This window comes from Stegastes partitus, unplaced genomic scaffold (assembly GCF_000690725.1).
Source record: "Stegastes partitus isolate 25-593 unplaced genomic scaffold, Stegastes_partitus-1.0.2 Scaffold1726, whole genome shotgun sequence".
NCBI classification, from domain to species: domain Eukaryota; kingdom Metazoa; phylum Chordata; class Actinopteri; family Pomacentridae; genus Stegastes; species Stegastes partitus.
Window position 1 is genome coordinate 1 of NW_007579457.1, and position 17,731 is coordinate 17,731.

At 42.5% G+C, this 17,731-nt stretch overlaps 1 protein-coding gene across 1 annotated transcript; it reads right to left on the bottom strand.

Annotated features, from left to right (window-relative positions):
• Window positions 1-666: 666 nt before the first annotated feature.
• Window positions 667-15,574, bottom strand: LOC103372293 (caprin-2-like; the record flags this gene model as incomplete). The annotated part of the gene is made up of 16 exons (XM_008301894.1): window positions 15,341-15,574; window positions 15,198-15,260; window positions 15,009-15,095; window positions 14,477-14,715; window positions 12,258-12,340; window positions 7,956-8,194; window positions 5,150-5,195; window positions 4,933-5,057; window positions 4,437-4,521; window positions 3,325-3,374; window positions 3,119-3,226; window positions 2,931-3,032; window positions 2,689-2,829; window positions 1,158-1,302; window positions 947-1,063; window positions 667-728 (listed from the first exon to the last, which is right to left on the bottom strand). Coding segments are annotated over exons 1-16 (1,926 nt in total), but the record flags the coding sequence as incomplete, so codon positions are not given.
• Window positions 15,575-17,731: the final 2,157 nt, after the last annotated feature.

A 17,731-nucleotide genomic window follows, 5' to 3' on the forward strand; every position in this document is an offset into this window, starting at 1 on the left:
ATGCAGACACACAACAGGGCTGCATGAAAGCATTTCCTTGGAGCATGTGTTGCTTGTCGGGCTACATAACATGCAGATATTTTTTCTACTAGCATGATTTGTCTTGCTGGGGTCAAACACACAACGATGGTCCAAAAAAACCCCCAAAAAACATGACTTTAAGAAATACAGTTCTTTGGGTGTCATTTTTAACCAATACGTCCACTCTGTACTCAGCAGAATCACTACAATGAAGTCAGGGGACAGAGTTATAGTTTTTGTACACTCTTGCAGACACTCCTTTTAATTGGTGATCGTGCGTGTACTCAAGGTTCTGATAGCTGTGGCCGTAGAGAACAATGCTGCGATGAAGTCAAAGATTTGTGGACTGAGTTGCAAAAAGGTTTTAAAATATTAATTAACCAATAAATTAGGAGTCATGACCAGACCCGACCTTCCTGCAGACATCTAGAATCTGCTCCAAATAGCTGGGCTGCCAACTCAAAGCAGCATTCACTTCTCTCAAGACATCAAAATACTTGAAAACCAAAGCTAACGTCGGACTGATTAATAGCAGTCTTTATCTTATGCTGCCCAGTGTCACAATCTGCAATACATGAAGCTTTTGATATACAACATGGGCTTGGATTAAAACATTCATTTATTTGATATGAAGGATTAACTTACTCTAGTAGTATAGGCTATAGGGCCAGAATCCCTGAGGTTAGCCTGGGGGTTATAAGATCCTCCTGGGGAGCAGAAATCCATTTTAGAAAAACCTCAACACGATCAGTTTCAGATTAGGTTTAACCAAGACCAGAACAGATGTCGAGCAAAAAGTAGGTGAGAAATTAAAGAAGTGCTGAAAACTCAGTTTCAGAGAAGAAGGAAACCTGAGGATAGGTACCTCGGTGCCAACCAGAGGAGCGAAAGGTTTGTGCCGGTCCCCTGCCACCACGTGCCATACCTCTCACAGATCCTCTGGTGCTGTATGACCGGCTGGGTCGGCTCACACTTCCACCTGACTGGCCAGGGGACAGGAAGAGCTGTCCTCCATTACCCAATGTGTAATCTGTCTGATACACTAGACAGGGCATACAGCGAGAGTGTGTTGACTGTTGACCATCCAGCCCATGAGGGTTGAGCATTCAGGGAAACAAAGAGTTGAATCAACTTACCGGGCTGCAGCTCATCTTCTGAGGGAGCAAACTCAGGTGGTGTTTGGGTGCTGGCAGTGCTGTACATGGGCTTGGAGAAAGCTGCAGGGTCTGGTTTGTAGTTTGGTTCCCCATTCTGGGGTAAGGAGGCGTTCACCTTGAAGACCTACAAAAAGCAGAACATAGACACCAGAGTAAGTTGAAGCAACGTGCAGAACCCCATTCAGATCCAGATGGTTTAGACTCTCTGGATCTAGTCAAATCAGATTTCAGTTCACATTTGGAAATACAATGTGTTCATGTGTTATTTAATTATTCTTCTGCGCTCACATTTGATACTGATCCTGCTATGACTGCAAGCATTCAGAACCCACTGACACTTCCTATGTATGAGTTACATTAGATGGCACGCCGTCAAAAGGGACAAGTGTGTAAACAAACAAAGATTTCCCTTCTAATGTTCTTTGGTGAAGTTTCAGCTATTACCAAACACTTTCTGATGTCTCACCACCATCCTCTGGACTGAATTAACCCCATTTCACATGAAGTCAGAAGCAAATATGAGGCTGATGCAAATTAATTCATACCTGGAACCAAGGCTGCGGTCTCACAAATGCCACTGAAAAGCAAACCTTCTAATCTAAAGCTGTTCAGTAGTCGAGAAGGCAGCTAGAACTTAAGAAAACACAACTTTAAAACTTGCAGTGCCCGTACCATTAGAAAAGGTTTCTGTGTCTCAGTATGTGGAGGAAGACTGTGGACGTTGCTTTAACTCCACATTCAAACTGTTCCAAACATACACCAGCTGTATGTTTGGAACAGTATATAAAGTATAAAAACATGATCTTTACACGATACGAGGATGAAGAGGGGGCTTGACCTACGCCACATGTTTACAGGAGTTAATGTTTATCTTTTTACTTATTGGTAACTATGAATTATTCTCATTCGGTTTTCCTTAGTATGAGTGCATGTGTATGTACATGTGTGTATGTGTATATTTATATAGATATATAAATTGGTAGCATCATATTGTATCATAAGTATAAACAGAAATTGTATATCATATTTAGGAAACTGGAAATGATCAGTCAATAATTTATGGAAAAGGGGTGGGATTAAATCAGTTTTTATACACTTCTCACTCCTTTTCAAATATGTACAGTAAGTGTATATTTATAGATATGAAATATTAATTCTTTGTTTACTTGGTACTTGTCTTTACATATTTGAAATAAATATTTCAATCACTCACAACCCAACCAAATGTAAGACCAGCACGCTACACCAGACGACCCTCCATCTACCTGGTACTAACATGCTGTTCCTTATCAATCAGAAAAATGTAGATTTCTTCATTTCCAAGCAGTACCGGCCTACCACTATTAGTCTACTGCCCCTACCATTTTGTATAATTAGGTTTACTCCTAATGTGGCCAAAACTGAGACTGTTGTATATCAGGTCTGAATCATTCCAAGACAGGTAGAACTAATATGTGGAGGGTGAACCTCAGACGTAGACTAATGAAAAGCTTGGTTTGGTAAAACTTACTGACGGGATGTTCTGAAACTGTGTGGAGGTGAGACTTCGCCTGGTTGGAGGTGTAGTGAAACTCCGTCCCTGAGGTGGGGTAGAGGAGCAGGACGCCAACCCATTAGAGGGGGACTGCTTCCCTGAATCACTTACTGGCGTCTGTGGAAGGTTAAAGGAAACACAAAAAAAAACCATCCTGGCAAACCTTCATAGTCACTCATTTACTTCATCAGTTGACATGGTTACGGACGCCCACGTACCCGAGGACTGCTCTTCTCCTCCAGACTGACAGAGATGCTCGACTCCCTGCGGTACAGTGGCGGTGAGGAAAACGCCTTTCTTTCAGCCAGGTGCAGTGGCTCCTGCAGAAACACAACCACTTGAACAGCCACCTACAAATGTGGGGCATAACACTGTTGTATTTGTTCAGCCAGTTACTGTGTCTTACATGAGGTAGGTCCTTTGCAGAAAGCTCCTGGTCGAAGGTCTCCAGGCACTGATCCCCATTGTTTAGACTGGCTTTGCACTCCATAAGCCTGGCAGGCAGTGGGGTGGACTGAATGAGGGAAATAAAGATGAAGCCCAAATGATTTTCATCTTACCTCACACCTGACTTCTTCAGGAAAAGAACAAAAAAAAAAAGTGTCCGCTCACATGCATTGGTTTGGGCAGGACATCAGCAGGGCTTCTCAAACCAGCCCGAGCTGGTTAGAAGAAAAAACACAAAAATGTTCAGTAATTACCCTCCAAAATAGTTTTCAATAAGACACAAAATGCAAACACACAAATGTTCAATTTCCACATGAGTTTACTGCTTAAGTATGTCTGTACCCAGTGCTGTGTGGAGGTTTTATTGGTCCACCATTAGCTTAGCTGCAGAATGAATTTAGCACAAGTTGAAGCCTCTGTTATTGGTCAAAAAATTAAAAAAAAAATCACCTGGTGTCTTAAACCACTCTGCTAAGTCCTCAGAAGCTGACTCACCTGCAGGCTAGTCTAGGTCCAGTTATTGTGGTATGTTGGCCTGACAACCAGACAAATCTGAGACCTTAGTTTCACTCAAAATAAGTTTTCACCTGACTTTGCTCTCTCTGGGCCAACCAGAACTTTTTTTTTTTTTTTTTTTTAAATCTAACATAAAATTGAGTTTGATGCCATGACTTTACCAATGAGCACCATTGGAGGTACATTTGGTGTCACGTTAGTATTAAAAGAACTGTGCAACTTCATGACAAGAAAAGGCCTAAGATTGAGTAAAGTAAAGTCACTGTGACGTGCATATGGAGCACAAAATGACCTGCAGTCAGTAGACTTGTTACGGAGATAATCTGCACAGTCTCATGTTTTGAGCTGTCCGCAGCAGAAGTCAGTCCTGAATAGCTGAGACACCTAAACACCTTTACTAAAAGCTGAATTTAGAAAATCTTTAAACCTGCAATGTTTGCAAAGCCAGCAATCTTGGTGAGATGAATAGCTTGAAACATTACATGGTAGCACGACTAGCGGTCAAAACTCCAGACAGAACCTTTGACTTGACTGTTGCAGAATTTAAGCATCAAACTTAGTTTTCAACTTAAAAAAAACAAAACAAAACAAAAAACCCAAGACCCCCTCATGTTTGCCCCTCTATTTCTATGAGAAATAAACTAAATCAGCTGCTGAAGACCTTGTGACAGAATTTAAAGCTCTGAAAAAACCTAGCAAGTCAACCTTCAGTTGGGATCATTGTGGGAAACTACAAAACTTGTTGATTTGTTGTAAGTTACCCAGAGGAGAGGGAGATCCAGATGGCCGTCTCTTCAGTCTGGGGTGGCCCTGAGTTGGGGAGTTTTCACCATCTAGAAGAGAGTCCTGAACAGGACGGCATCTTTTTAAACTCTTCAATAGTCGTGACTGACAAAGCAGACTAAACACTCAAACCAATCACCAGTGTCACTGTCAGAAGGAGAAAAGTTGTACATTACCAGCTTTCCAGGATAAATCTATGACTTTTAGCAATGGGAGGAACAGGCTACCTGTAACAACCTCCATGTTCACAACGTTGGACTTGCTCAACCGATTACAGACTGCTACACCAAACTTATTCACCATGCCACTGCCCACGTAGTTAACAGAGCAATTGAGTAGTTAAATAGTTAAAGACTAAGTACAATTTCACTAAACTAAGATTCTCTCTGGTTAATGACAGCCTGACAAACCACAGCATCACCTCGTTTAGGATAGCAATTAAAGTACATGGGCTTAGAGACAGCCAAAGTCCACCTGCATGAAACTGAACGAGCCGTGGATCTTTGTCATGAGGTCCTCAAGGTGCTGCTTCCTCAGAATGGGATCTTTGGGAAAGGCAGACGGGGAGTTGAAAATCTCCACAGGCATGTCCATGTGAACTGCCTGTCAGAAATCATTAGAGGATAGAGGGCAAACAGATTCAAGTTTCGAGACAGTGTACAGACAGCTCCACTGGAAACCATTTCTGTACTCACCGATTTGGCATTTTGCTCCCCTTTAGCTTTCGTCTCTTTTCTCTGAGGAAAATATCATGGCATTAATTGTCTGAGACCAACATTAAACAACCAGTTTAAAAGTGACAAACAGAGCCCCTTTACCTTCTCTAAGTGAGCTCACTCTGGAGTATTACAGCATCACTTACCGCCTGTTCATTTAGACCAACTTCTGCATCAGTAAACTCCACCCTTAAATGTCAGATAGCATCACAATTATCTGTTCACTTGCTGACAGTCTGAGCAGGAATGGATATCAAGAATTGTATGCTAGTATTTCAAGGAAACTCCCATCTTGTGCTTGACATGTAGATTAAATGTGTCTGACATCAAAATAAGTTAAATCAAGAGGTCCCAAGTTAGGTTTTAGCTAAAAGACCACTGGAAAGCTGAAAATCTGACCAGTTTTAGCATCTTTACAGTTTCTAGCACTAAAATGGGGTTATTTAAGATTTTTTATATAGATAAATAAAACCGATTCAAAGGCTTGAAGAACTCATTTGGTAAGAGAATTGAATACTACCCGACACTGCAAACTTCCAGAGATTTATCTGAAGTAGCTAGCACCATTAAAACCCAGAGAAGAAAGGTGCAAAAGCTGAAACTAATCAACTGTGTCAAAAGTTTAGGCTTAAAGCTGGACTAAAGTACACGTCATTATGGAATTAGTATATAAATGATTTTAACTGTTCACTGGGAAGTGACAAGATAGTTTTGAGATTGGACGGAAATTATGTCATTCAGATTTGCTATGATCTTTTCCCTTAACTTTAATATGTCGATAGTTTCAGTTTGTCACCCTCTGTTGCGCATCAATATGCAACAATAAGGCATTCGCTGCCACCAAACTGGAAGGAGGAGATAAGCTAAAGGAGTGGTTTGCTTCAGTTCTGAAATGAAGGAACAATGACGTGTTCTTCTAGACACAACTGTTGGCATCAGCAACACAAGGATTATTAAAATCAGCACATTTCATGGCCATCTGTTATCTGATTAAGGTCAGGAACAGAACATGATTATAAAATGACCTGGAAGCACCAGGACTTTCACAGTTTTGGACCTATGGGTTGTGTCCATCTGTGGGTCTGCATCCTGTAAAAAAGTTGCCAGTAAAAATGGAAATATCTGACACAGACTTCACAATGAGGGATACGAGAAGATTAGTGACCAACCAAACAGCTGCAGCAGTAATCAGGAGGTATAGAAGGAGCTTCAGTGCTAATCAGAGCCACAGCGGTCATCCTCCTAAAATGACTGCTGCTTGCATAATCTAACTCTGAAAAACAAATGGGCAAGTGCTTCAGCCTTTGTGTACTTAATCAGAGTTTGTGGCACCTCAGTGTGAAAAGCACTCAAATCTACGTCAGTGGGGGGGGAAAAAAAAACAAAAAACTTTTACTTTCCATTTGACACAAAATTATGACAAAACTTTGTTACAAAATATGAAAAAAAAAAGCCTGATGAACATTGGGAGCACATTCTTTGGTCAGATGAGACCAAGATAAATGTTTCCACGTTTGGCATGAATCTGACCAGGACGACCAGTGAATGCATAGATGGAGCAATTAGGCACAGAGGTGGCAGTGTGACGATATCGTGCTGCACACATGCAAAAGGTTTTGGGGAGATGACTTTTATAGAGGACATCATGAATGTCTGTGTACCAAAATACTGGCCGACAATTTGACTCCCAGTCTGTAGATGCACTGCGAAAGGATTATTCAAGCATAAAATATTATACAAAAAAACGAAACAAACACTGCCACAATCCCACAGGAGTTTCTGAAGAAGAAAAAAAAAAGTTTCAACCATGACCTGACCAAGTATGTCACTGACTTAAATCCAGTAGAAAACCTTTGTGGCATCATAAAGGAAGGTAGAACAACAACCTCTCCAGCAAAAAACAGCTGAAAAATATTCCCTGAAGACTGACAGAACACCTCTTCAGTAGTGCGTGCAACACTGGTGTCCTCTATGCCGAGGAGAATTTAAAAAACAATAACAAAAACAAAAAAAAGGTGGACATACGAGTACCAAAAAACCCCATATACTGACTTTTATTGCATTGAGATCCTACAGTGGAGCATCTAGTCTGAATATGTTTGAACAAAGCTGTTAGTTTTCAGTTTTACACAAAAGCAAATACTTTCTGTTCATCTGTTCATCTTTAAGCGCTATGAGATGACTGTTGTTGTAAATATGCGCTATACAAATAAAATTGAATTGAATCTATAAAGAAAAGCAATTCCTGTAAGGTGGTAGAATTGATTAATTTTATATTATTTTTATTGCTCTGAAGGCAGCTTATTGACGTGAAGCGTCTTTGGTGCGAGATGTCGTGCTTTGCTTCTGAAATAAGGGAATTTAAGAAAGGTCAGCAGTAAAGTATGAGTGGAGCTACATTTTGCTCTTATGGATTTAAAAAAGCCAATGCCGTTCCAAAAACAGTTAGTGTAGCAAAGTTAGAACCACCTCTATGCATTGGTATCTCTCTGCCAGTCGGTCAACTTCCATGTCTGTCCACACCTGACCTTGTGCATATAAAATGTCATCACCTCATTATTTAATTCTGTTCGATATCTGTGTGAGAATCTGTCATAAGTGTCAAATGAATTCTAGCATTATGGCTGAAAATGTGTTTTGTGAGGTCTCAGCTGTAAGAGGCACAGAACTACCAACGTATGGAGTACTTTGACAACAACGTAGTCCACCACATGTTCAAGTGTTCCGTTCTTTGCCGACATTCACAACTGCAATGCCAAGAGAGGTTAGGCGACATCTCACCTGTTTGGAGTGAGCAGACTGTTTCTTGGAGGTGACTGGGACAACTTTGGGGATGAAGGTGGCAGCTCCTCTCCACGGTTTGGAGACTGCCGTTTGTAGTGCCGAGGATCCATCTGGGCTCTCCACATCCCAGCACTCAGGGGGCTCCTGTTCCTCAGGAGTCTTGCTGGGAGGAGGTGGAAGACAACTGAAGAACTTGCAGTTCAACAACATGGAGAGGTCTTCTTTCAAGAGCTTAACTGAAAAGGCAAACAAGTATGTGACACTGAGCCTGGATTTTTCAGCTCGTCAAAGATGTCACAAAATCTTAAGACGATTTATTTATTTATTTCTAAACAATCCAAATTTCACATCCAGCACCCATCAACAAACATTTATGGAGACGTTCGATATCACAAAACATTGTTTGAATTCTTTCCAGTAGTTAAACAGTCTGACAGCACTCGTGTCTCTGCCTGAAATTTAAAATTTGACGACTTCATGTTATAACTAGTTTGTCTAATCCACATGCAGACAAGTTGTAGTTTTGTTGTTTTCTGGTTTTTCCCTCCACCTACTGCCACGAGCTCAACATTCAGCAAAGGGCTCCTTTACCTTTAATGGCAGGGAACCACAATGAAGACATTCATTTAAAACATTTAGATGGAAAGGATTCATTTATAGTCAGAAATGCATTTGTTTAACCCTCCAAACAGTTTCTGGGCACTTCAGCTGCTGTCACATTTTTACACCCTGTGGGCAATTAAAGTCTTAGATCTTTAAAAACCAAACACCCAGGGCTAGAAACACAGAACACCAAAAAAACTAAACAAAAAAAAGCAGAAAAGTTTGATTTGTTTGAAGTTATCCATTTTACACAAACTCAGAGGAATGGAATAAATATGAACTAAATCTTTCTAAGGCCTGCAGATGAAAACAAAACACAAATCAGTGGTTACATGAGATATTTTGCTTCTCACACTTTTAATGTGTTTCTGTACTCGTTTCCTCTCGGCTCTGTGCAAACAGCCTGCAGCTCAGCCACAGACTCCCAAAATCTGTCACACTGTTGGTTGGAGCTGAGTCCATTCATGGCTTCTCAGTTATACTAAGTTCTTGTTTTCTTTACAGAACCTGGTTTCTCCAAACAGACATTTTGGACATTTCTTATTGAATCCTCCCCCCAAACTTCTCTTTTTTAGATTATCTGGCAGAGGGGGAGGACTTGCTGTAATTTATAATAACTACAACTGTTCAATAGTATCTGTGGGTAATTTTTCCTCATTTGAGTCGTTGTGTTTTTATATTAAAGGGGACCTTAAGACTCTGTGCATTTTAATATACAGACCCCCTAAATCTGTGTCTGGTTTTCTCCATCAGTTGCTTTCTCTAGTTATTCCAAACTATGACCGCATTCTGTTTGTAGGAGACTTTAATATTCACGTCTGTGGCCATGACAACCATTTAGCAACTGAGTTTTTAACCATTTTAGAGTCTTTTAACTTAAGCAGAATGATCAATGGGCCGACCCATAACAAAGGCCAAACCCTCGACCTTATCCTCACTCACTGTATTCTACTGGACAATGTGTCATGTGGTCTGAGACAATGAAATCTTCACAAGTGCATCATGTTTACCTCAGAGGTCAAGTCCAAGCGACCCAAAAACAACCCAAACTATGTCTGCTCTCGTGTTTTTAACTCCACCTCTGCATCCAAATGTAGAGATGCTTTCACATCCACTTCTCTTAAAATCGACTCATGAAGATGTGGATGTAATCCTTAATAACTTCAACACAACCTGTTCAGTAATCCTTGACCAAATCGCTCCTTTTAAACATAAAAGGCCGTCCATTGCTGCCAGGCCACGGCTCTCTGACAACATACGTGCCCTGAAGGAGGAGTGTCGCAGAGCGTAAGTGGAAAGCCTCCAAGCTCACAGCACACCACGAAATATTAAACAAATGAAAAGTTTTAATTCAGGTCAGAAACGCAAGAGCAAACAATTTTTCTGAACTGATTGAGAAAAACAGACATAATTCAAGGACCCTGTTCAATGTAATTAATCATGTCACAGAAGCCCCTATGACTGTTTTTATCGACTCTTCTCCAGAGAAATGTGAGGAATTTTCAAACTTCTTTGAGAACAAAGTTTCCAGCATCAGGATGCACATTCCTCTGTCTGTTTCTTTTAAAGCTACTGCTCACCTGGAGTCTTTTGACGCCGTTTCAATCGACACCCTCTCTGAAATTTTCCACAAAATGAAACCCTCCTCCTGCCTCAGACATCCTGCCTGTGAGGTTTCTTAGTAGTTTGACTTCGTAAGTCCTGATATTCTTAAATTAATAAACTCATCTCTTAACTAGTGCTGTTCCTGCTGATTTAAAAAATTTTTTAAAAAAAGCAGAAGTTCAATCACTCTTGAAAAAAGCATCACTAGACCCAAACTGCTTGAACAATTATAGACAGATTCCAACACTGCCTTTTCTTTCCAAAATGCTTGAAAAAATTGTGGCTGAACAAGTAATCGCTTTCTTAAACAATAATGACATTTTTGAAACATTTCAGTCTGGTTTCAGAGCAAAGCCCGGCACAGAGACGGCACGACTTAAAGTTTTTAATGATTTGCTAATTGCTGCTGATGCTGGAAAATCTTCTGTTTTAGTTCTTTTAAATCTGAGTGCTGTCTTTGATACTGTCGACCATCTTATTTTACTGGAACGTTGAAACACTGGGTTGGCATTTCTGGTTCCGTTTTAAACTGGTTTTATTCTTATCTGTTTGACAGGTCTTTTAGCGCCGCCATTGGCAGCTCAGTCATCTTGTACCAAGCTGACCTGCGGGGTTCCCCAGGGGTCGGTCCTTGGACCACTCCTATTCTCCCTTTACATGTTACCCCTGGGACATATCATCCACAATCACAACCTGAGTTTTCACTCATATGCGGATGATACACAACTGTACCTGTCTTTTAACCCCAATGATTTAATCAATTACAATCTCTTAACAGCTGCATCCAGGACTTTAAATGCTGGATGGCTCAAAATTTCCTCCAGCTAAACTTAGACAAAACAAAGTAATAATTATTGATCCTGATCAGCCACAGCAGCAGCACACTTAAGTTTGTTATCCTGTAGTATAGCTGCAAAATGTAAAACTCTTTGGGTCATTTTTGATGAAAACCTGAACCTGAACCAGCATGTCAACTCAGTGGTGCAGTCTTTTTTTATGCAGCTTAGGAGGCTCTCTAAGGCGAGGTCAGTTCTATCCAGACATAATTTAGAACTTGTCATTCATGCTTTTATCTCATCTCGTTTAGACGACTGTAACTCTCTGTACACTGTTCTTAGCCAGCAGAGTCTTCACAAACTACAGCTGGTCCAAAACACAGCAGCCCGACTCCTCACCAAATCCAAAAAGAGAGATCACATTACTCCTGTTTTAGCTCCCTTCATTGGCTTCCAATTAATTTCAAAATAGATTTTATTGTCAACTTATAAAGCACGCTCTGGACTGGCACCTCAATACCTTCCTGATCTCCTCCCTTTATGTGCTGGTCATAGCCTGCGGTCCTCAGCCGAGGCTCTGCTCATCCTCCCACAGTGGAGGCTGAGGACCAAAGGTGACCGGACCTTTTCTGTCAGAACCCCACCCTCTGGACCAGCCTCCCTGAGGAGATCAGATCTGCAAACACTTTATCCTCCTTTAAAACTCTTTTAAAAACACATTTTTACAGGAGTTGTTTTATGAGTGGACTTTTACTCCGTTTGATGGCCGTGTCGAGGGCAGCACATTTTAATCTTCTTTCCTTTATTGTCTTTTAACTGTCTTCTTTTACTGGGTTTTTTTCCTCTTATACATTTTTATATTGTTTTATTCTCTTTCATGCTTTATGTGTTTCACCTTCACTATTTCTTTGCTTTTTACTTCTTCTAATGTACTTATTTGTTGTTTTCCGTACACTTCTCTTTTAATCTATAAAGCACTTTGTAACCGTATTTTGAAAAGTGCTACATAAATAAAGTTAATTATTATTATTTTAAAAAATAAAATAAGTGATTTTGAAGCTTGGATTTGCACACTTTTGTGATGACATGCCACATCACAGATGAGCAGTTCAAGGACAGTCAAAGTTGCACAACTGGCTTTGAGAAATTGTGTTTGTCAATTTGTTTTAAAGATATCAATGTTTGGGGTTCAGAGGGTTCAAGAGATCAATGATTCAAGATTCCTTGGAATGTATTTTCATCAAAATCATGCAATAACACAGATGGCATCTTGTTGTAAACCAAAACAGGTTGAAGCTAAATATGTCAGACTCACATGAGGATCCAGCCACTGGCTTGTCTTTCCCCTCCAGCAGGTCCAGGTAGACCAGAGATGCCTTCTCCATCTGCTTCTCTAAGCTGCAGCAGACGGAGGACAGAGGAGACATCAAGCCCTGTGGCTGCTTTCACAAAGACATTTAGACTTATCTGACCTACAGACCCACAGGTCCATGGTGACATCTGACAAAAAAAAAAAAAAAAGGGGGAAGAACACAGCTCATAAGTTGTGGTTTGCCAATACTGTGGAGCAAGAAGAGAATGAGCTCTGAAGAAGAACACAGTGAGACGCTGACTGGACCATTATATGCTTCAATGAATTTACCAACTGAAACGTCCTGTTTACTTAAATCCTTCAAGAAGGCCTACATTGTTTCCTAGAGTGAGTTTAACTCAGTTGTTTGATGTGCTCTGTTAATCAGGGAGGCTTTTTAAATCTGAAACAATCTTTTATTTAGAATTAATACCAAATCAATCCTTCTTTAGACAGCCCAGAGACAAAACACTTGTCTACATTATACTGCTTCCAAAACTACACAGCAGTGCAAATTCATGGGAGAAAAACAACAACAAACCTTCTAGTCCTCCCTGATGGAGCGTATTTGCTTTTGGCCAGAAAAGAGACATGTTTGCTGGTAAGCATATACCGGTAGTGGATTTGATCATTTATAACAGGGGTTCTCAACTGGTCTCACACTGGGACCCACATTGTCCCATGGTCATTAAGTCGCGACCCACTTTTTTTTAGAATTCAATATATTTTCCTGTGCAACATGCATTTCAGAGCATATGACCGTGCATAGTAACTGGACCATGACAAAACTGCACAAAATAAATAAGGCCACAAAACTACATGTTTTCACTCCATTTTGAGCAAATTAATAAGAAACTAAGGAGGACCATGACAACTGCATGTACAAAAGTGAATAAAATAAATATCAAAACTACTCTAAAATAAAGTTTTGGCCTCATCAGGTCATTTGTTGAAGTTAATGAGACAGTTGGGCTCGTCCTCTACTCCTGATCAGAGTTTCAGAGTCTGGGCTGACAGCAGACAGAGCTGCTCTCAGATCATGCTCAGTGTCCAACCTGTTCCTCTGCTGTGACCTGAGCTGGACCAAGGTAGAGAAGACACTGTCACACCAACAGGTTGAGCTGAATGGTTTGATGGTTTTAACTGCAAGAGTGGCGAGGGATGGATACTCAGCCATCACATCGCTGCACCAGAAGAGGGAAAGGCTGACCTCCCCACATCTCTTTCTCAGCGTCTGATCACGACAGCTCCACCAGCTGATGCTCTGAGCAGCCACATTTCGTTGTCAAACAGTTCTGCATCCAGGGAGTTAGTCTCAGAGAGGAATGTGGCGATTTCTTATTTAAGTTCGTAAAAGCGTGACAACACCTCGGCCCTCGACAGCCAGCGGACTTCTGGGTGCGTGCAGGCTCCGACAGGCTGGAAGTGGCGGGACGCACAGGCAGCTTTAGGCTACTAAGACCAGTTTAGGTGTTTATGTTAGCGTTGACAGCACCGTTTCCACGGTGGCAGCGGGGAAGCTTATTATTCAGACGGGGGGTGCAGGTGCTGAGCTTTCAGTCCGACCGACCGTCACACTGCTGTATCGGTGGTAGCGGCGGGGGGGAATATTCGGAGATCAAAATTGATATCCTGATTCCAGCACCTCGAACAAATAGTTGGCTATTGAGATCCAGCCCTAGTATGAAAATCCACATTTTAAATGGTCATATTTGCACTTTGCCATCTTGCATCCCAACATCAACACAAACCTAAAATGAACATCAAACAAACTATGGTTACCATGCCTGTCAAAATAAAAGTTTTTCAAAATAAAAAATAAGTTCAACCTGAGATGCACATTATATATTATTTAATTTTGACCAGCTGTCCGCGACCCACCCAGAACAAGTCCGCGACCTACTTTTGGGTCGCGACCCACCAGTTGAGAACCCCTGATCTATAGCATACTCGCTCATCCAACGAGCAGCATGTATGTCGGAGTGATGGACTGGAACAGGAAAAACTAGTAGTTACCCAGAAATCTCTTCACCCAGAGAACCAGCTACCGAGCCATCATGCTCATCAATGACTCATCAACCTGAACGGTTTGTGGAACAGTCAGTTATCACCTCTCCACTAGAGCCAACACTGACGGCTCATCCTCAAACCCAAAACAGTCCGTTTGTGACAGTGACCCTGACCTCAGCCTGTGGTCCCTCTTGACTCCCAGCAGGGCAGCCAGCTGGCTCAGGTTGTGCAGCTTCTGAGCTGGGATGAGAGGCGCCTGGTTGTGTCCAGCCAGCAGGTCTTTCCTAACGTGCTCCTGCTCAAGGCAGGTGAGGAGGTGCTGCACCTGAAGCACAGTGGTCAGGCGCCTCCTCTCGGCCTCCACCTTCACCACCTGCTCCTTCTTCACCACCTTCTTCTGCGTCTTCAGCAGCTGCAGGGACACGACGAGTCCAGAACAGGCTCAGTTGCAAGAAACATTAATTTTTATATAAATACTTAAACAAAATCACTGAAAGGTTCATAATCTGGAAAGAGTCTTAAAATATATATAATAAATTCAATTATAAAATAAAAACACAAATTATATTTAGACTCCAGCGGGTTTTCAAATGACCTTTAAACCCACCACAGCAGAATCATGTGCTCACATAGTCCAATCATTCTGGCTGCAGTCAGAACAAACACAATGTAAAGTGACCGGCAGCTGGATCAGCTCAGACTTACATTCTGAGTCAAGCGGTCAAGTGTTTTGTGCAGGTCCCGGGCAAATTCCAGGTTATGTACCACCTCATCGTACTTTTCCACGGCCACCTAAAACAAGACAGACAGACAAAGAGCAAACGACAAGCTCGGCTCTGAACACAATCACTCATTGTGGTTTGTGGGGTCAGATGCGTTTCCACTTGGACTCACCATCTGATCTTTGTTGAGCGCCTCGCCCCGGTTCAGCCTCTTCTTGTATTCTCTCAGTTTCAGCTGTGGGCACACAAGACGCATCACAAAATCCAGGAGCCCGCCATCACCCACCTGCTCTCAAAGCACTCTGACCATCCTACCTTTTTCTTCTCCAAATTGCGGACTTTGTGTTTGAGGCAGATGAGGCCATCTTTTACGTAGGTTTCATAGCCGTGATAGGTGGCGGAGACGTCCAGGCTGAGCTGCAGGGACCGACTGGCAGAGCCCACTTCTGGGCCACCAGCAGGGTCCTCCAGTGTCTCCTCATCCTCCTCCACTGAGTGCTCAGGTGGAGGGCTGACATCTGGGGTGGGGGAAGGAGACAGCTGCACCATGTTGATCTCCACACTGGAAGAAAAGAGGCACATAGTCGTGGGATCCATGCAGCTGCAACAGAGATGCTGCTGCTGCTGCTGCTGCTGCTGCTGCTGCTGCTTCACAGGGATGGACGGAGCCCAGTTTGGGCAGCTGCCAGCCCCGTGACACTGCATTTACAGCGCCAACACCATCATCAGCTGCTCTCTGGATCAATCCTGAAGGCAGCCGAAGCAGGAAGCACCTGCTCCAAACACAAACAGCATGCGAGGACACACACTTTTCCTGCAGCTACACAACTCCGCGCGTGTGCTGCATTGGAGTCACAGCTGTGCTGCTGGGTGTGGATTCACAGCAGCAGCACAGCGAACAAGTGCCACAAATAAGCTGCATGTGATGAGCAATCACAGCCACCGGACGAGCACAATCTGCAATCAGGTCCGGATGGCATGCGGTCCGGACGAACCCAGCCAAACTTTGCTGCACGTCTCCCGTTAAACGCGCAGACACTCGTCCGTGGGACTTCATTTCAAAGTTTGTCACCATGTTTTTTGTCAGAATCAAACGCCACCGCGGACTCACCTCGTCTCTGTAAATCTCCGCAGGAAGAGCCTCTGAACATCGGAAAGCCCCGGAAGCGAGCGGCCCCGTCTCCAACCGTGATGTTGAGCTGGCAGAGGCCACGCCGGCCTCCGTCCACACCTTTATATAGCGCCACGCACGGCGGTCCGGCTCAGGTCCAGCCCATCCGGGGAACACAGCGCGTCCTGATTGGAGCAGCACCGGCACACAAACACACATCCCTGCACGCGTGTCGTGTTTCTGAGTGGAACTGTGGATGTTTTCCTTCGTTGCATTATTATTATTATCATAGTGCAGGTGAAGGGCAGCCAGCAGACCTGTGTGGGAGTCAAGCTGCACAGTTTATGCAACAAATAACTAGTTAGTAGTTTATTTGCACATCTAACAGACATGGAGCAGCATGAACATTGATCTGGGGTCTGCTTTACTGTGTTCATCAGTATATCTGATGTATTTGGGCTCAAACGTAGCTGCAGCCTGAAGCTTTAAAAAGATCAGATGCTCCATGAGAGTGCAGAGATGGTTTGTTTTAACGTGTCCGGTCCAGCATCACAGCAGAACGATGACCTGGCTGCTGCTGTGTTGAGCTGAACAGATTTACTTTATGAACATAAGGCCCCTCCTCATAGTCTGATGCTTATTTATTTATTTATTTATGCATTCATTCTGTTTTATTTCAGTCATTTATTTTGAATGCTTGCTTATGACTGAATTGAATGAAGTATTGCTGGACCTGAAAGAGGGAAAAAGAAAAGTGTACAGTTTAGAGAAGTTAGAGAAAGTAGAAGAAAACAAATACACCACAATCTACCTCCACCTGTACCAGCACACAGCAGGAATGATGATCATCCAGAGCAGCTGTAAGAGGTGAGGAGGCTGAGAACACCTCAACGACTACCAGAGCATAAGGTTTATATGTGCACACACTGAGGAGAAAAGAGGGAAAAGAAAAAACAAAAGAACAAACAGACTACATTTCACACCTCTTTTAGTCATGGTCATTTAATTCTTTGAGAATGTAAAAACATCCACATGTCAGTGATCTGCTGCTTCTGGCAGTGAACACAGCAGACTCCACCTGAAACACACTGACTGTCACATTCACAATACTTGTTGTTATACTTGTCAATGGAATGACAATCTTTGAAGGGTTTGTAGTATGAAACATCATTTTATTGGAGCACCATATTGTGTACATTGATGGGAGCCAACCTCCGGCTCTGGGAGCTTAAAGATGCATTTCTTGACCACTTTCAGCAAATAGCTTTGTCAGCTAGCAGTTTATTTGAACAGACATGGAGCAACACTGACAACCATTTGGAGTCTTCATTCGGTACATCCTTTTCTTTCTTGCTGCAGTGAGCTGAAATCCAGGTTACTGAGCGTGACGCTGCAGCCTGACAATCAAAACAGGCGTAAAGAAGGTAAAATGGAACTGCAGAGCTGGTCGGTCACTCTCTGTTGGATTTTCATTATGAGCAGCACTCATTTTACCCCCTTTGGCCGTTTAATTCCTTAACTGTGCAGCTTTAAGTCAGTAATCAGAGCTCTTGTAGAGGACCTCTGTCAGAATCTGGCTTTCAGACTTGTCTTAG